This window comes from Trachypithecus francoisi, unplaced genomic scaffold (genome assembly GCF_009764315.1).
Source record: "Trachypithecus francoisi isolate TF-2019V2 unplaced genomic scaffold, Tfra_2.0 Lachesis_group10, whole genome shotgun sequence".
NCBI lineage: Eukaryota > Metazoa > Chordata > Mammalia > Primates > Cercopithecidae > Trachypithecus > Trachypithecus francoisi.
Window position 1 is genome coordinate 109,141,246 of NW_022681455.1, and position 19,811 is coordinate 109,161,056.

The following is a 19,811-nucleotide window of genomic DNA, read 5'->3' on the forward strand; positions in this document are numbered from 1 at the left end:
TTTGAGACAGTCTCCATCTCTTACCCATGTTGGAGTACAGTGGTGCAGTCTTGGCTCACTGCAACCTATACCTCTGGGGTTCAAGTGATTCTCCTGCTACAGCCTCCCGAGTAGCTGGGACTACAGGTGCATGCCACCACACCCTGCTATTTTTGTATTTTTAGTAGAGATGGGGTTTCACCATGTTGGCCAGGCTGGTCTCAAACTCCTGACCTCAGGTGATCCGCCCCCCTCAGCCTCCCAAAGTGCTAGGATTACAGGCGTGAGCCACCATGCCCAGCCTGCAGTTGCCTTAGTTGCAGCTACTAAGTCACTTGCCTCAGGCCTCCCGGTCCACTCTAATTCCTACTTCTGAATTATGCGTTCTGCTAATTCCAGAGCACTATATTCACAAAGCAGTGATAGAAAGCATTCATTAATTTATATATATATATATTTTTTAAGACAGAGTCTCACTTTGTCGCCCAGGCCAGAGTGCTGTGGTGAAATCACAACCCACCACAACCTCTGCTTCCCAGGTTCAAACAGTCTTCCCACCTCAACCTCCCAAGTAGCTGGGACTTGACAAACGCACACTATTGCAACCAGTTAATGTTTGTATTTTTTGTGGAGACGGGTTTTGCCATGTTGCCCAAGCTGATCTTTTAATTCCTGGGCTCCTCCCTCCTCAGCCTCCCTGTGCAATTGACATGTTATTTCATTACTTGGTAGCCCCTTGCGCAGGATTTTGTGTTTGGGACAAGCCAACAGTAATGGAAATTTTCTTCCTTTTTTTTTGTTTTGTTTTGTTGTTGTTGTTGTTGTTGTTGTTTTCAGACGGAGTCTTGCTCTGTCACCCAGGGTGGAGTGCAGTGGCCAGATCTCAGCTCACTGCAAGCTCCGCCTCCCGGGTTCACGCCATTCTCCTGCCTCAGCGGCCCGAGTAGCTGGGACTACAGGCGCCGCCACCTCACCCCGCTAGCTTTTTGTATTTTTAGTAGAGACGGGGTTTCACCGTCTTAGCCAGAGATGGTCTCGATCTGCTGACCTTGTGATCCGCCTGTCTCGGCCTTCCAAAGTGCTGGGATTACAGGCTTGAGCCACCGCGCCCGGCCTGTTTTGTTTTTTGAGATGAAGTTTTGCTCTTGTTGCCCAGGCTAGAGTCCAATGGTGCAGTCTCGACTCACCGCAACCTCTGCCTCCTGGATTCAAGCAATTCTCCTGCCTCAGCCTCCTGAGTAGCTGGGGTTACAGGCATACGCCACGATGCCCGGCTACTTTTGTATTTTTAGTAGAGACAAGGTATCTCCATGTTGGTCAGGCTGGTCTCGAACTCCTGACCTCAGGTGATCCACCCGCCTCAGCCTCCCAAAGTGCTGGGATTACAGGCTTGAGCCACCGCACCTGGCATAAAGCATTTATTTTTGAATGTTCATATTTTTGATAAAGCAGTGTGATATCGGGAACATTTTGTTTCAGTCATTTTCTACCATGTTGGTATGCGATGCTCTAATTTTAAGAAATCAAGCTGAAATCTAGGAAATGTAGACTGAATGTCTGTGATATATAACACATAATTACATAAACCTAATAGCTGTATCTAAAAGTTGACCTATCTTTGTGTTAAAAATTACCATCGGGGCCGGGTGCGGTGGCTCAAGCCTGTAATCCCAGCACTTTGGGAGGCCGAGACGGGCGGATCACGAGGTCAGGAGATCGAGACCATCCTGGCTAACACGGTGAAACCCCGTCTCTACTAAAAAATACAAAAAACTAGCCGGGCGAGGTGGCGGGCGCCTATAGTCCCAGCTACTTGGGAGGCTGAGGCAGGAGAATGGCGTAAACCCGGGAGGCGGAGCTTGCAGTGAGCTGAGATCCAGCCACTGCACTCCAGCCTGGGCGACAGAGCGAGACTCCGTCTCAAAAAAAAAAAAAAAAAATTTCCATCGGGCCGGGCGCGGTTGCCCACGCCTGTAATCCCAGCACTTTAGGAGGCCGAGGCAAGCAGATCACCTTAGGTTAGGAGTTTGAGACCAGCATGACCAACATGGAGAAACCCCGTCTCTACTAAAAATACAAAATTAAACGGGCGTGGTGACGCATCGCACGCCTGTAATCCCAGCTACTCGGGAGGCTGAGGCAGGAGAATCGCTGGAACCCGGGAGGCGGAGGTTGCGGTGAGCCAAAATCGCGCTATTACACTCCAGCCTGGGCAACAAGAGCGAAACTCCGTCTGAAAAGAAAGAGAGAAAAAAAAAAAAGAAAGGAAGAGAAAAGAAAGAAAATTTCCATCACTATTGGCCTGTCCCAAACACAAAATCCTGCGCAAGGGACTACTAAGTAATGAAATAACACGGCAGTAGGTCTGCCTTGGCACACTGTTCAGGAGGCCACGGATTTATCCGAAGTCCGAAGTTTCTCTTTTCTCTGAAATGAGAAATGGAAAACTGCCTTTTGATGAAGATGCAAATGCCCCACCCTCTGACGCTGTCTCACGCCCTTCGTGTGTCACTCTTATAGCTGAAGTCAAGACCTGACATTATGTTTGCGTTTTTATTGTCAGCCTTGTCCCACGGGGCGTACGCTTGCTCCCCGAAACCAGGGTCTTTCCCGGCCGATCCCCCGGCTAGCAACAAGCCCCTTGCACAGAGGAGGCGCACAGTGACTGTGGAATACACGGACACATGCACACTCGAGCCACACCGGCAGCCTCCCTTGGCCCTCGCAGGGGTCCCTAACGCTCCTTCGGAGGCCGCCTAGGCGGGGCTCGCGCGCACGCGCGGGCCTCTGGGAAGCGTAGTTCGTGCGCCCGGCGAGGCCCTGGGGTTGCGGGAGCGAGGCTCCGCGTGCGCAGGCGCACTTCCGGCTCTGCCCGGCCGCTGCGGCCATTGTCCGACCCCCGTGCGGCTGGGGCCCCTTTGGGCAGCCCCTCAGCAGATCAGAATTGGAGATAACCAAGCCTGCGGCGGGGGCGGGAGGAGCTGCCCGAGGCTCTGGGTGGGCCGGAGGTCGCGAAATCCGGAGCCCCCCAGAGGCGGTGATTCCGAGTGCGCGGGTCTGGGCGGCACCCCTCCTGGGTTTAGCGGGTGTCAGCCGGGCCTCGCCCACCACCCTGCGAAGGGGACTGGGCGTGGCCGGAGGGGGGTGTCCGGGAGGCCGCCGAGCCTTTCATTTCGGGGATGGGGAGCGGCAGGCCGGGGCTGGTTCCGCGGTCCTCGCCACTGTCTCCGCTGGAGATGTGGTTTAGGGGCGGAGGCGGGGCGGGGTGGGGTGGGGTCGGCGTTGCAGCGGGGTGAGTGGGCCCTGTCCTCTCTCCCCAGCTCCTGCCCCGGAGCCGGGCCCTGGCGAGGCAGGAATGGCCCCGAGGCCTCCGACGGCCGCGCCCCAGGTGAGCAACGCGTTCCTAACCGCCTGGGCATCCTATCCATCCATCCCATCTCCCGGGGGTGTTTGGAGCAGTCATTGTTCTCCTCCTGGCGACTCCCTTGCTTGCTTGGCTCGATCGGAGCCTCCTAGCCTTGCTCACCAGGCTTTGGGGAGCGAGATTCCCAAAGGGGAGGCTGCTCTGTGGGGTAGAGGGGGTCAGTGTGGTGTGATCTTATGGGAGGAGTTGAGATTGGATGTGTTGGGAAGTGTCAGTTTTGAGAGTCCCGAATGCCACGCGAATGTTTTGAACTCTTTGTCAATAAGGAATGGAGAGAGTGGGGTGACAGGATGGAACACTGTAGAGGAGGAAGTGACTGTCGGCAAGTGAGGAGAGAGGAGCCCCAGCTTCTGCCCATAGAGTGTCCGTAAGGGGCCATAGAAGCCAGGTTAGAAGATGTCTAGGAAGAGGCTCGACATGGGCTTTCTTGGGCAAGGAGGCAAAAACAAAATAAAAAAACAAACCAAAAACAAAACCAGGGCTGATTCTCCCAGAGCTTTTTTTGTCCTTTTCTGCTTTAACAAAAATGTCATAGAGCACACCACTCCCCGCCCCCCCGCCCCCAGAAGTCCAGCCTTCACCTTAATTAGTGCGAGGCTGATTCGTGAACCCATTTATTCTTGTGGCAGAGGGGATATTTTCTAGAAGCATCACAACTCTAAGGTTATCCATTGATTTACATATTGGTGAAAATACACCAAGATCCAGATAATATCTGTATCTTTAAATCTACACTCTCTTTAAATTAAGGAAAAATGATAGACTGTAGTTGCTAGGTGTGTGAGACATCAAGATCAATCCAAATAAAAATACCAAGTTGCCAGGTACAGTGGCTCACACCTGTAATTCCAGCACTTTGGGAAGCTGAGGCAATAGGATCGTTTAAGCCCAGGAGTTTGAGACCAGCCTGGGCAACGTAGACTCTGTCTCTGCAAAAAAACAAAAAATTGAAAAGTAAAAAGATAAAAATACCAACTTAGTAATGTCCTTTAAAAGCAGTTTATAGTAAATTAAGCATACAATACATCTTTTTTTTTTTTTTTTTTTTTTGTGAGACAGGCAGGATCTCTCTCTGTCACCCAGTCTGGAGAACAGTGGCATGATCTTGGCTCACTGCAACCTCTGCCATGGTGCACGTCACCATGCCTGGCTAATTTTTGTATTTTTTATTTATTTTATTTTATTTTTTGAGACAGAGTCAAACTCAGGGTATGCCCACATGTGTCCCTCCAGGCCCAGGCTAGACAGAAGCAGTGGCTCTAATGAGTCCTCACTAAAGCTGAGTGTCATTCTGTTGCCCAGGCTGAAGTGCAGTGGCTTGATCTCGGCTCACTGCAAACTCCATCTCCTGGGTTCAAGTGATTCTGCTGCCTCAGCCTCCCTAGTAGCTGGGATTACAGGTGTGCACCACCACACCCAGCTAACTTTTTTGTATTTTAGTAGAGTTGGTTTTACCATGTTGGCCAAGCTGGTCTCAAACTCCTGACCTCAATTGATCCGCCATCCGCCCACGTCTGCCTCCCAAGGTGCTGGGATTACAGGTGTGAACAACCACACCTGGCCTAATTTTTGTATTTTTTGTAAAGATGGGGTTTTGCCAGGCTGGTCTTGAACTCCTAAGCTCAAGTGATCTGCTCACTTCAGCCTCCCAAAGTGTTGGGATTACAGGTGTGAGCCACCACAGCTGGGCACATGCCACCATACCCAGCTAATTTTTGTATTTTTAGTAGAGATGGTGTTTCACCATGTTGGCCAGGATGGTCTTGATCTCCTGACCTCCCAAAGTTCTGGGATTACAGGCTTGAGCCACCAGGTCCAGCCTGCCTTTTCGAATAAATATATTTATATTTACTTCTTATTATATGTTTCTGTTTTACAGGGCTGAGCCTTAAGGAGTAAGACACCTGACAATACTAAAACAAGACAGTTACTTGGTATGAGGAGAGCCAGAGCACATCATGATCATTATCCCTTTTACATGCAAAGTGTCCTCCATAGGCTTGTGAGAATTAGATGACTTAACACCTCATCAGGGACTCCAGTCTTTTCCATGGTGGGAGGTTACCTTTTTAGTGGTGAAAGTGGATTCATGTTCTGAGCAGTGAATTTTAAGGACCACTGTAAACTTTACTTTTAAAGCTATGTTCCCCGAACACCGTGGCTCAGTTGCATTCTCATTGAATGGCCTGATGATGCCCACGTGGGTTATCTAACTCAGGCTGCAGATGATAACCAGGGATGAAGGACGGAACAGAATACTGGTCCTAAATGGGGCTTTTCAGACAGAAATTTCCCTTTAGCAGTGGTTCCCCTTCTCTGAGCATGGCCTTCAGGGGAATGCAAAGATGAGTAATGAGTCCTGTGACTGCTTAACTGTAAAGTTGATTTAGTGGAAGCAGATAGTCTTCTGCAGAAGTAGAGCACAAGAGAGCTGGTGTCACGTGTTGCTGCAGAGGTCCAGAGGCTGCTTGGAGTTAAGAGAGGAGCCAGGACATTCTGCCAGTGGGAAGAAGTCAGTGCAGTTTTCACCTTTGAATAGGAGCAGAGTCTAAGCAGGTGAAAACAAAAGGGGTCTGTAATCCCAGTACTTTGGGAGGCCGAGGCAGGCGGATCACTTGAGGTCAGGAGTTCAAGACCAGCCTGGCCAACATGGTGAAACTCTGTCTTCTTTAAAAATACAAAAATTACCCAGGCATGGTGACAGGCGCCTGTAGTCCCAGCTACTAGGGAGGCTGAGGCAGGAGAATCACTTGAACCTGGGAGGTAGAGTTTGCGATGAACTGAGATCCCGCCACTGCCTTCCAGCCTAGGTGACAGAGTGAGACTCCATCTCAAAAAACAAAACAAAACCCAAAAAACAAAAGGGAGAGGGTAGAGTTGATTGACTTGGTGAATCAGGCGAGTTGGGAGGCAAGAAGATGGGGGGTGCATGTTCATTAAAGCATTGTTCTGTGTAACATCAGCTATGGGCTGCTGGCAGTGGGTAGAGGAGAATGGAAGGAGTTTGGACTTGTTCTTTTTGGCTTTGTAACTCATTCATTCATTCATCATTCATTCATCTGCTCATTCACCAGATAGTCACTGATGTGTCAGGCACTTTTCTAGGCAGTTGGGATACTTCAGTGAACAAAATTAGAAAGGACTCTGCTCTCAAGGAGCTTACCTTCTAAAGAGGGCAGACAAGAATTCAGTAAATAAGTAAATTGTGTGGTATCCTAGAAGGCAGTAGTATCTCAAATGGGAAAAAAGGTAGAGAAAGGTAAGGGCGATTGAGTGGGGAGGTGGGGGTTTTGTAGTGGGGTGCAATTTAAAATGATGTGGTCAGGGTAAGCCTTATCCTTATTGAGATGGTGACATCTGAGCAGACTTGAAGGAGATGAGGGAGTTGATGTCTAGAGGAAGAATGCTCTGGGCAGAGGGAACAGCCTAGCGGCAGGATGTGTGTCTGGTGTATTCAAGGAGCAGCAAAGAGGCCAGTGTAGCTTGAGCTGATGATTTGGAGCAGGGAACTAATACGACTTCTTAGATTTTTTTAAAGATTGCCGGCCGGGCGCGGTGGCTCAAGCCTGTAATCCCAGCACTTTGGGAGGCCGAGACGGGCGGATCGCGAGGTCAGGAGATCGAGACCATCCTGGCTAACACGGTGAAACCCCGTCTCTACTAAAAATACAAAAAAAAACTAGCCGGGCGAGATGGCGGGCGCCTGTAGTCCCAGCTACTCGGGAGGCTGAGGCAGGAGAATGACGTAAACCCGGGAGGCGGAGCTTGCAGTGAGCTGAGATCCGGCCACTGCACTCCAGTCCGGGCGACAGAGCGAGACTCCGCCTCAAAAAAAAAAAAAAAAAAAAAGGCGGGCGCGGTGGCTCAAGCCTGTAATCCCAGCACTTTGGGAGGCCGAGACGGGCGGATCACGAGGTCAGGAGATCGAGACCATCCTGGCTAACACGGTGAAACCCCGTCTCTACTAAAAATACAAAAAAAAACTAGCCGGGCGAGGTGGCGGGCGCCTGTAGTCCCAGCTACTCGGGAGGCTGAGGCAGGAGAATGACGGGAACCCGGGAGGCGGAGCTTGCAGTGAGCTGAGATCGCGCCACTGCACTCCAGCCTGGGCGACAGAGCGAAACTCTGCCTCAAAAAAAAAAAAAAAGAAAAAAAAAAAGATTGCCATGAGTGATGAATCCTAGGAGAAAAAGTTTGATATTATATTTGATAATAGTCCTTTGGAGAGGTGTTTTGATGAGTGGGACCTTTCCCCTGAGCATAGTTAACAAATTCCTGAACTGGCTCCATCTGAAGCAGGATGGGACTGGGAGCAGAGATGGAGGAGCTGGGATACCCATTTAGAATGTTTACATAGATATAGCTATGTATCTGTAGGATCATTAGTAGCAATGTCTATGTAAACATTATGCATCCTCATTTGCTTTTCTTTCTTTTCTTTTTTTTCTTTTCTTTTTTTTTTTTTTTTGAGATGGAGTCTTGCTCCATCACCAGGCTGGAGTGCAGGGGCGTGATCTTGACTCACCGCAACCTCCAACTCCCTGGTTCAAGCGATTTTCCTGCCTCCACCTCCCGAGTAACTGGGATTAAAGGCATGCGCCACCATGCCCAGCTAATTTTTGTGTTTTTAGTAGAGATGGCGTTTCACCATGTTGACCAGGATGGTCTCGATCTCCTGACCTCGTGATCTGCCCACCTCAGCCTCCCAAAGTACAAAGATTTTAGGCGTGCACCACTGCGTCTGGCCTGCCCCTTTTTTTTGAGGGGGGATGGAGTCTCACTCTGTCACCTGGGCTGGAGTGCAGTGGTGCAGTCTCGTCTCACTGCAACCTCCACCTCCCGGGTTCAAGCAATTATCCTGTCTCAGCCTCCCAAGTAGCTGGGATTACAGGTGTGCGCCACCACACCCAACTCATTTTTTGTATTTTTACTAGAGGGGTTTTACTATGTTGGCCAGACTGGTCTCAAACTCCTGACCTCAAGCGATCCACCCGCCTCAGCCTCCCAAAATGCTGGGATTACAGGTGTGAGCCACCCCATTGGCTTGCCTTTTTTTCATCACACGTGTACTACATTTTTGGTTAGGAAACCAAAAAGGCATTTGCCATTCTTAAATTTGAAGCCACCAGAACAGTGAGAAATGAGAGAAGTTTTAAGCCAGGTGTAGTGGCACACACACCTATAGTGCCAGCCACTTGGGAGGCTGAGATGGGAGGATCACTTAAGCTCAGGAGTTTGAGGCTACCGTGAGCTATGATTGCACTACTGCACTCCAGCCTGGGCAGCAGAGAGAGATCCCATCTCAAAAAAAAAAATTTGGCCGGGTGCGGTGGCTCAAGCCTGTAATCCCAGCACTTTGGGAGGCCGAGACGGGCGGATCACGAGGTCAGGAGATCGAGACCATCCTGGCTAAAACGGTGAAACCCTGTCTCTACTAAAAATACAAAAACTAGCCGGGCGAGGTGGCGGGCGCCTGTAGTCCCAGCTACTTGGGAGGCTGAGGCAGGAGAATGGCGTAAACCCGGGAGGCGGAGCTTGCAGTGAGCTGAGATCCGGCCACTGCACTCCAGCTTGGGCAACAGAGCGAGACTCCGCCTCAAAAAAAAAAAAAAAAAAAAATTTTTTTTAATTAAAACAGAAAGAAAAGAGAAATGAGGGAAGTTTTATAAGAAAAATGCTACATATGGAGACCAGATCTCTTCATGTTAGAGAAGAGATTTCCTTGATAGAGAGGAAATGGGGAGGAGGGGTCGTGGCCTGGTCTCTGTTTTTTTTTTTTTTTTTGAGACGGAGTCTCACTCTGTCGCCCAGGCTGGAGTGCAGTGGCCGGATCTCAGCTCACTGCAAGCTCCGCCTCCCGGGTCTACGCCATTCTCCTGCCTCAGCCTCCCGAGTAGCTGGGACTACAGGCGAGTAGCTGGGACTACAGGCGTGGTCTCTGTTGACTCTGGATCCCAAAAGCTCTGGTTAGATCAGGGTGAACAGACCCAGCAAAACCTGGCTTAGGTCACCCAAACTCAGATAAGATGCTCCTGGGGCCGCCAGGGGAAACCAGACGACTTGCTGAATCAGGTCAGGATGTTTGTGGTCAAGGATGTCTGAGCTTCCTCTGTCCAGAGGTTCCCCTTCTCAGCTTTGACCTGAGCTAGCAGGAGGTGGTCTCTAAGCCTTAGCACAGATTGCACCTTCCCCTGTGTAAGGTTAGGTACTGCTCCTATATGTGCCCATAACACCTGTGAACACCTTTTTTTTTCTTTTTTTTTTTTTGAGACGGAGTCTCACTCTGTCACACAGCCTGGAGTGCAGTGGTGTGATTTCAGCTCACTGCAACCTCTGCCTCCCAGGTTCAAGCAATTCTCCTGCCTCAGCCTCCCGAGTAGCTGGGACTACAGGCACGTGCCACCACGGCCAGCTAATTTTTTGTATTTTTAGTAGAGAAGGGGTTTCACCGTGTTAGCCAGGATGGTCTCAATCTCTTGACCTCTTGATCTGTCCCCCTTGGCCTCCCAAAGTGCTGGGATTACAGGTGTGAACCACCACGCCTGGCCCGTGCACACCTATTATAATACTGTTCTTACATGGAATGGAGTGGTGCATTTACCCAGCGTTCTCTGTACCAGGCTTTGTGCTCCTTTAGAGTAAGGCCGTTTGACTCCTCCCTTCAACCCCTTGCCCAGACTAAACACGACGTAACATGATCATTCATAACCACTTAAGTTGAAGCAGCAATTTTATACTTTCTGCTCCTAATATAGCACAAATTATATTTCTCAGTCACAGTGACCCCATTTTATTTTCCGATAAAATGATTATATGAAACAATATGATTTGCACTGAACAGTTTTTTAAAAATTTGTCTTTCGGATGTTAGGATGTCAAAACCTGTTCCTCTTAGAACTGTTTCAGGCTGGGTGTGGTGGCTCACGTCTGTAATCCCAGCACTTTGGGAGGCCGAGGCGGGCAGATCACGAGGTCCGGAGATCGAGACCATCCTGGCCAACATGGTGAAACTCCGTCTCTACTAAAAATACGAAAAAATTAGCCGGGCGTGGTGGCAGGCGCCTGTAGTCTCAGCTACTCGGGAGGCTGAGGCAGGAGAATGGCGTGAACCCGGGAGTCAGAGCTTTCAGTGAGCCAAGATCGTGCCACTGCACTCCAGCCTGGGTGACAGAGCAAGACTCTGTCTCAAAAAAAGAAAAACCTGTTTCAAAAATAAGATTATTTTCCTTACTTTTCCATGTTGTATTACTTTTATTAAAGTATATCTTATGGCCGGGTACAGTGGCTCACACCTATAATCCCAGCACTTTGGGAGGCTGAGGCGGGCAAATTGCATGAGCCCAGGAGTTCAAGACCAGCCTGGGCCACATAGTGAAACCCCATCTCTACTAAAAATACAAAAATTAGCTGGGTGGGGCGGCACACACCTGTAATCCCAGCTACTTGGGAGGCTGAGACATGAGAATCGCTTGAGCCCGGGAGGTGGAGGTTACAGTGAGCCAAGATTGCACCACTGCACTCCAGCCTGGGAGACGCAGCAAGACTCTGTCTCAAAACAAATAAATAAAGTATATCTTACTGTATAAATAAATGAAGTATATATGTGAGCATATATAATATTAGAGACTTTTTAGCTTTGATATAATCTTCAATTTTTAAAAATTTTGATAAAATACACATAAGACAATCTTAACTAATTTTAAGTGTACAGTTCAGTGGTATTAAATACATTCATATGTAGTGCAGTCATCACCACTATCCATCTTCAAAACTCTTCATCTTGTAAAACTGAAAACTATAATCCATTAAACAATAACCCTTCATTCTTTCTTCCAGTCCCTGCAACTGCCATTTTGCTTCCTATCTCTATGATTTTGACCACTCTATCTCATATAGGTGGAATCAAACAGTGTGTTTTGTTTTGTTTTTTATTAAGACGGAGTCTTGCTCTGTCACCCAGGCTGGAGAGTGGTGGCGCAATCTCGGCTCACTGCAACCTCAGCCTCCTAGGTTCAAGCAGTTCTGTCTCAGCCTCCTGAGAGCTGGGACTACAGTCATGCACCACCACGCCCAGCTAATTTTTGTGTTTTTAGTAGAGCCAGGGATTCATCATATTGGCCAGGCTGGTCTTGAACTCCTGACCTCAAGTGATCTGCCCGCCTCAGCCTCCCAAAGTGCTGGGATTACAGGCGTGAGCTGCCACATCTGGCCAGAATCATACAGTATGTATCTTTGTGGCTGGCTTATTTCGTTTATTATAATATCTTCAAGATTCATCTAAGTCGTAGCATATATCAGAATTTTCTTTCTTTTAAAGGTTGAATACAGTGCTTTAAAATAAAAGCCTTTCTGGCCGGGCGCGGTGGCTCAAGCCTGTAATCCCAGCACTTTGGGAGGCCGAGACAGGCGTATCATGAGGTCAGGAGATCGAGACCATCCTGGCTAACAAGGTGAAACCCCGTCTCTACTAAAAAATACAAAAAACTAGCCGGGCGAGGTGGCAGGCGCCTGTGGTCCCAGCTACTGGGGAGGCTGAGGCAGGAGAAGGGTGTAAACCCGGGAGGCGGAGCTTGCAGTGAGCTGAGGTCCGGCCACTGCACTCCAGCCTGGGCGACAGCGCAAGACTCCGTCTCAAAAAAAAAAAAAAAAAAAAAAGCCTTTCTAAGGGTAAATACAATCCTATTTTGCTTATCCATTCATCTGTTGATGGACACTTGGATTGTTTCCATATTTAGCTGTTGTGAATAATGCTGCTATAGCACTGAACATGAACATGAGGCATTGAACTATTGAATGTTGGGGTATAAATATCTCTTTGAGTCCCTACTTTCAATTCTTTTGGTTGTATACCCAGAGAGAAATTGCGGGGTCATATGGTAATTTTTTCCGGGAACCACCATACTGTTTCCATAGCAGCTGTACCTTTTTACATTCGTAACGACAGTGCACAAAGGGTTCCAATTTCTCCACATCCTGCCAACACTTGTTATTTTCTGTTTTGTCTTGATAGTAGCCATCCTAGCTTGTGTGAGGTGATATCTCATTGTAGTTTTGATTTGCATTTCTCTAATAATTAGTGATTTTGAACATCGTTGTATATCTTCTTTGGAGAAATGTTTATGCAAGTTCCTGGCCCATTTTTGAATTGTTTTTTGTTGGATTTTTAGGAGTTCTGTATATATTCTGGGTATTAATTGCTTAATAATCTAGACTTTTTAATAGAAAAAAGTCATTTATGATCCTCTTCTCTAGGACCTCTGTATTCTGATGAATTTCTTTTTCTCCTTATGCATGTTTTTCCCCTTAAACATTTTTAGCATATTTTAAATTTCATTTAAGTTTTTTTTTTTTTTTTTTTTTAGGCGGAGTCTCGCTCTGTCGCCCGGACTGGAGTGCAGTGGCCAGATCTCAGCTCACTGCAAGCTCCGCCTCCCGGGTTTACGCCATTCTCCTGCCTCAGCCTCCCGAGTAGCTGGGACTACAGGCGCCCGCCACCTCGCCCGGCTAGTTTTTGTATTTTTAGTAGAGACGGGGTTTCACCGTGTTAGCCAGGATGGTCTCGATCTCCTGACCTCGTGATCCGCCCGTCTCAGCCTCCCAAAGTGCTGGGATTACAGGCTTGAGCCACCGCGCCCGGCCAAATTTCATTTAAGTTTTATGAGGATTCTTTTTTTGTTGTTTAAAATCAAATCAGTTTTAATGACTGTATTATATTGCTTTGTATGAATGTACCAAAATTTATTTAGCCATTTCTCACAGAACATTTAGGTTGTTTCTGAAATTTTTACTCTTATACATAATGCTGGGATAAAATTCTACTTGGTTACAATACATAAGTTTTTCAAATACAGTTGATCTCTCTTTTTTTTTTTTTTTTTTGAGACAGAGTTTTGCTCTTATTGCCCAGGCTAGAGTGCAATCTCAGCTCACTGCAACCTCCGCCTCCTAAGTTGAAGCGATTCTCCTGCCTCAGCCTTCCAAGTAGCTGGGATTATAGGCATGTACCACCACGTCCGGCTACTTTTGATTTTTAGTAGAGATGGGGTTTCACCATGTTGGGCAGGCTGGTCTCAAACTCCTGACCTCAACTGATCCACCTGCCTCGGCCTCCCAAAGTGCTGGGATTACAGGTGTGAGCCACTGCGTCTGGCCCAATTGATCACTTTTTTATATCTGTATTACTAAGGGAAATAGCCATCAGAGAGAAAGCACTCTCTTGGACAGGTTTTGGTGTCATGCTTATCCTTAATTTGTAGAAACATTCAGATTGCTTTTCACCTTTTCCTGTCTTTTGAAAGAATTTACCTATAAAACATTTAGACCCAGGATTTTTATACACAGGATGGTTTGGCAACAATTTTTTCTATTTCCTCCTCAATTATGAAGGTTTCTGCTTTTTTGTGTCAACATTGGTAGTTTAGAATTTAAAAGTTTTCCACTTTGTTAAGATATTTTGCGTTTCTTAACACACTATTTGTGTTTTTCACTGTTTTGTTTATCTTTTCTTTTTTCTTTTTTTTTTTTTTTGAGACAGAGTTTCGTTCTTATTGCCTAGGCTGGAGTGCAATGGCACAATCTCAGCTCACTGCAACCTCTGCCTTCTAGGTTCAAACAATGCTCCTGCCTCAGTCTCCCGAGTAGCTGGGATTACAGGCATGCACCTCTACACCTGGCTAATTTTGTATTTTTAGTAGAGATGGGGTTTCTCCATGTTAGTCAGACTGGTCTCAAACTCCCGACCTCAGGTGGTTCACCCTTCTCGGCCTCCCAAAGTGCTGGGATTACAGGCATGAGCCACCACGCCTGGCCTTATCCTCCTATCTTCAAGTTCATCTTTTAAAAATTTCTTCTTACTCAATTTATCAGAGGTTTTTCTGTTTGGCTGGTGCTCGAGAGGAACCAGCCTTAGATTTGGCTGTTAATGCCATCGTTTTCTTTTTGCCTCTACTTTTTGTAATCTAAGAATTTAATTCACTAACCCACATTTTTTTTTAATCCTTGAAACAACTCCTCATTTTCTTTCAGTGAGAATTACCCAAATTCTGTATCCATTCACTCAGCAGATGTGTTTGGAATGCTTGCCCTGTGCCAGGCAGTGGTTCTTAACCAGGGTCATGCTTCAGAACCAGTCAGGAAGTGATGCCTGCTTCCTCTGGGGTTCCTCATTTCAGTGAGGAAATGTGATGAGAGTGCACGTAAATGACTGAGCTCAGTGCTTGCCTAGCAGCAAGTGTTCAAGAAATCTGAACTGTTGCTCTTTGATAATGAACCACCTGAAGAGCTTTTAAAAGATGCTGGGCAGGACCCTCCATGCATGGGCAATTTAGAAAAGCTTCCCAGTTGATTCTGGACACTCTCGGCTTGCAGTGTCAGAGATACTGAAATAAAAAGGAGTTTAAGAAATTCTTGGCCGGGCGCGGTGGCTCACGCCTGTAATCCCAGCACTTTGGGAGGCCGAGGCGGGCGGATCACAAGGTCAGGAGATCGAGACCACAGTGAAACCCCGTCTCTACTAAAAATACAAAAAAAAAATTAGCCGGGCGCGGTGGCGGGCGCCTATAGTCCCAGCTACTCAGGAGGCTGAGGCAGGAGAATGGCGTGAACCCAGGAGGCGGAGCTTGCAGTGAGCTGAGATCCGGCCACTGTACTCCAGCCTGGGCGGCAGAGCGAGACTCCGTCTCAAAAAAAAAAAAAAAAAAAGAAATTCTTGAGGGAGAAAAATGTAACTAGATAGCTACAGTTGTGAATGGAGATGGGGACCAAATGCTTAAGAGGGATAGGGAGCACGGAGGATGTGGGAAGCTTCAGGAGGGAACGGAACAGTGAACTGGTTCTACAAGGATGACTAGGAATTTTTCCTGTGGAACTGAGGGAAGAAAGTACATTATGGTCAGAATAGGATGTATAAAGGCAAAGAGACACAAAAGAGAATGTTGTTACTGGGACAAAGAGTCCATGTGGCAGAAGCTTGGGTGTGTGACAGGAGGCAGCATTTGAGAGAAAGAAGATGCCCTGAGGTGGAGACGTATAACAATGTAGAACAGTGGTGTCCCAAAGAAATATAGATTCCATGTATAATTTTAACTTTTCTAGTGGCTACAATGTAAAAAGAAACAGGTGAAATTAATTTTGGTAATATATATTATTTGAAACAATATATCCAGAATATTATCATCTCTACATGTAATAAATATTTTAAAATTACTAATGAGGTATTTTACGTTCTTTCCTTGGTACTAAGTCTTTGAAATCCAGTGTGTATTTAATTAATTAATTTATTTATTTGAGACAGTCTCACTCTGTCGCCCAGGCTGGAGTGCAGTGGCGCGATCTTGGCTCACTGTAACCTCTGCCTTATGGGTTCAAGCCATTCTCCTGCCTCAGCCTCCTGAGTATTTGGGATTACAGGTGTGCTCCACCACACCTAGCTAATTTTTGTATTTTTGTAGAGACTTGGTTTCTCCATGCTGGCCAGGCTGGTCTCAAACTCCTGACTTCAGGTGATCCACCCACCTCAGCCTCCCAAAGTGCTGGAATTATAGGTGTGAGACACTGTGCCTGGCCTCGTGTGTATTTTACTTAATCACACATGCCCATTTGGACTAGCTACATTGCAAGTGTGGCTTGTAAGTTTGTTTGTTCTTTTTCTTTTCCTCCCAGTATTTAAAACCAGTTTGTAATTGGGTGAACATCTAAATCCTTAATTTAAAAACAATGAATAGCCACATGTGGCCAGTGGCTGCCATATTAGACTGTGTAGCTCTAGATTGCCTTTCCCTGGATTAATGCTGTCATTGGCAAGGGAGGATTTCAGCTGGATTTGAAGGATGAAGGCAAGAGACTGAATTCAGGAGACATTTCTGAGGCTTTTGGTGACTGCAAGGCATAAAGGAAAAACGAAGAGTCAAGGATGAGGCCCAGGTTTCCAGTCTTCAGTACTGCAGATGGTGATGCAGTAGGAATCTGTGTGTGTGCAAAGGTTGATAGTGAGGTTTCTTCTGTCTGTACACCGTTGTTAGTTACATTGTCAGCTATCAGCTTATTCGTGATCGGTCTGGCATCAGAGGCCACTGAGTAGTTAAGTGGAGACACCACACTGTATTGCCATAAATGTGATGTTTTCTAATTGGGCAAACTCTGTATTTGCACATGTCCTTTCTGGAAGTGCCCTTTCACCCCATCTGCTCATAAAACTCTATTTCTGTAGTTCAGGGAACTCGTGTTATTGATGAGGTAATTGGATCTCCAGGAGGTGTGAGATCTACTCAAGGATATTATGCATTTATTCATTATGGAACTTTTCAGGAGCTTTATGGAGCTTTTTAGAAGCCCATGAAATTGAGTCTTCTCAACTTAGTATGTGCTGTTCCTAGTTCCTTGCTTTGGGCTCCACTCGTTGGCCAAGATCCTTGTATGTCAGCATAAGGAAGGAACGTGTGATACTGCTTTTTTTTTTTTTTTTTTGAGACAGCGTCTCACTCTGTTGCCCAGGCTGAAGTGCAGTGGCACAGTCTCAGCACACTTCAACCTTCGCCTCCTGGGTTCAAGCAATTCTCCCTGCCTCAGCCTCCCAAGTAGCTGGGATTACAGGTGCCTGCCACCACACCCAGCTCATTGTATTTTTACTAGAGATAGGGTTTTGCCATGTTGGCCTGGCTGGTCTCGAATTCCTGACCTGAGGTGATCCGCCTGCTTCGGCCTCCCAAAGTGCTAGGATACTTCCTAATACTTTGTTAGGTTTTTTTTTTTTTTTTTTTTTTTTTTTGAGATGGAGTCTCGTGCTGTCACCCAGGCTGGAGTGCAGTGGCGTGATCTCCGCTCACTGCAAGCTCTGCCTCCTGGGTTCACACCATTCTCCTGCCTCAGCCTCCTGAGTAGCTGGGACTACAGGTGCCCGCCACCACGCCCGGCTAATTTTTTTGTATTTTTATTAGAGACAGGGTTTCACCCTGTTAGCCAGGATGGTCTCAATCTCCTGACCTCATGATCCATCTACCTCAGCCTCCCAACGTGTTGGGATTACAGCCACTTTGTTAATTTTTAAAAGGAGTTGATGATGAGGTCCTGTTATATCTGGAAGAAGGATGAGCAGCTGTCTGCAAGGTGTTACTTGATCATTTATTAGGGTTCAAGGTGTGACCTGCAGCATGAGAATGCCCTGAAGTTGATCTGACTCAGAGTGACTAACTTCCACCGAGGATCTCAGAGTGCATTTTACCTATGTACTCTGGCAGACTTTTTTTTTTTTTTTTTTTTGAGACAGAGTCTCGCCCTGTCACCCAGGCTGGAGTGCAGTGGCCGGATCTCAGCTCACTGCAAGCTCCATCTCCCGGGTTCACGCCATTCTCCTGCCTCAGCCTCCCGAGTAGCTGGGACTACAGGCGCCGCCACCTGGCCCGGCTAGTTTTTTTTTTTGTATTTTTAGTAGAGACGGGGTTTCACCGTGTTAGCCAGGATGGTCTCCATCTGATCTCGTGATCCGCCCGTCTCGGCCTCCCAAAGTGCTGGGATTACAGGCTTGAGCCACCGCGCCCGGCCATTCTGGCAGACTTTTGATCGTCCCTTATGTACCAAACTGGTTCTGGCTTCTGGAAATTTGAAGGTGCCTGAGCCAAGGTCTTTGACCCTCTAGAAGCACAGTTTGGTGGGAGTGACCACTGGGTAACAAAACACCTGAATGTGGTATTGTCTTATGAGCTGTGCTCATAAGAGGCCCAAGGAGGAGAGCTGCTGGGATGGGAGGGGGACACAGCCCAGACCTAGGGTATGTATGGAGCCGCAGAGGAGAGAACTTGACCAAGTCTTGGTGAAGAGTGAAGAGTAAGCCTTAGCCAGGCCAAGGAAAAAGCCTGAGTGCTTGAAGCAATGCTTGCCGAGGTGAAAGAGCATTCCGGTTACAAGGAGCTGTAACTCTTCTGCACGGCCAAATGTTAGTGTCTGAGGGGAGGAGAAGCCAGATTGGGGGCTGTGGAGCTTCCCGGGGGACTAGGCCATGAAGGGCTCTGAAGCTCACACTGAGGAACCTAAGTTTTAATCTCAAGACAAATATTTATTAAATACTTGTGAATGAGGCACAGTGGCTAACACCTGTCATCCCAGCACTTTGACAGGCCGATGCAGGAGAATTGCTTGAGCCCATAAGTCCAAGACCAGCCTGGCAACATAGAGAAACCCTATCTCTACAAAAATAAAAATAAAAAATAGCCAGGTATGGTGGCACACACCTGTTGTCCTAGCTGCTTAGGAGGTTGAAGTGGGAAGATTGCCTGGGCCCAGCAGGTCAAGGCTGTAGTGAGCTATGATTGCACCACCGCACTCCAGCCCGGGAACAGAGCAAGACTTTGTCTCAAAAGAAAAATGTATTAAATATTTGTGGAGCACCTACTACATGTCAGGTCTGTTCTAGGCAATGGAGATTCAACAGTAAAGAAAATAAATAGTATTCCTACTCTCTTGGGGTTTACATTCTGCTGTGGGATATAGACTGTCAACAAACATATGATATGTCAGGTGGCAAAGGCTGTGAACAAAGACGGTGAGAATATAGAGTGGGGTGCTGTTTTATGGAGGATAGTGAGGAAAGGTTGCTCTGATAAAGTGACATTGGAACAAGGAGCTGAAGCCAGTGACTGGGGAGCCACGAGCATACATGCGGGAAGAGGCTCAAGTCAAGAGAACAGGCAGAACACAGGCACCAGGGAGGAAGTAGGTTTAGTGTCTTCCAGGAATCAGAAGGAGGATGGGGTGGGTGCAGGGGAGAGCTTCACGTGGGGGAGGAGGCTTGAGGTGAAGTCGGGGAGCTAGTTGGCACCCAGATTGTGAAGGGCCTATAGGCGGCCATAAAGACTTTGACTTTACTTGGAATGAATCAGGGTGCCATTGGAGGCCTTGAAACAGAGGTGACTTCATCTGGCAGATTCTTTTTTTGTTTTGTTTTTCTTTCAGACAGGGTCTTACACTGTCACCTAGGCTAGAATGAAGTGGTATCATTGTGGCTTACTGTAGCCTTGAATTCCCGGGCTCAAGCAATCCTCCTGCCTCAGTCCTCCAAGTAGCTGGGACCATAGACGTAAGCCACCATGCCCAGCTAATTAAAAAAATAATTTGTTTTTTTTTTAGAGATGGGGTCTCACTATGTTGCCCAGGCTGGTCTGGAACTCCTGGCCTCTAGTGATCCTCCCACCTCAGCCTCCCAAAGTGCTAGGATCACAGGTGTGAGCCACCATGCCCAGCAGTCTGGCAGGTTTTAACAAGATCTCTCTGGTTGTCATGTGGAAAATGGACTTGGGTAGTGGGGCAAGAGTGAGAAGAGAGATGAACTAGGAGGTTGTAGCAGTCAGTAGTCCAGGTAAGAGATGGTGACTTGAACTAGGGTGAGGGTGATAGGAATAGGGAAAAGTGGGAGGCA

General features: G+C 47.5%; 1 protein-coding gene across 10 annotated transcripts in view; it reads left to right on the plus strand.

Moving 5' to 3' along the window:
• Positions 1–19,811, plus strand: part of ZFP90 (ZFP90 zinc finger protein) — a 38,517-nt gene that overhangs the window by 4,044 nt on the left and 14,662 nt on the right. For 2 of the 10 annotated variants that reach the window (XM_033218796.1, XM_033218790.1), the window contains exons 1-2: positions 2,766–3,016; positions 3,300–3,367. In XM_033218796.1, the coding sequence (XP_033074687.1) occupies positions 3,335–3,367 (33 nt within the window). In that variant the 5' untranslated portion in view covers positions 2,766–3,016; positions 3,300–3,334. Of the gene's footprint in view, positions 1–2,765; positions 3,035–3,299; positions 3,368–19,811 lie in introns of those variants that run through there. The other 8 variants (XM_033218795.1, XM_033218797.1, XM_033218792.1 and 5 more) reach the window with 7 other exon arrangements.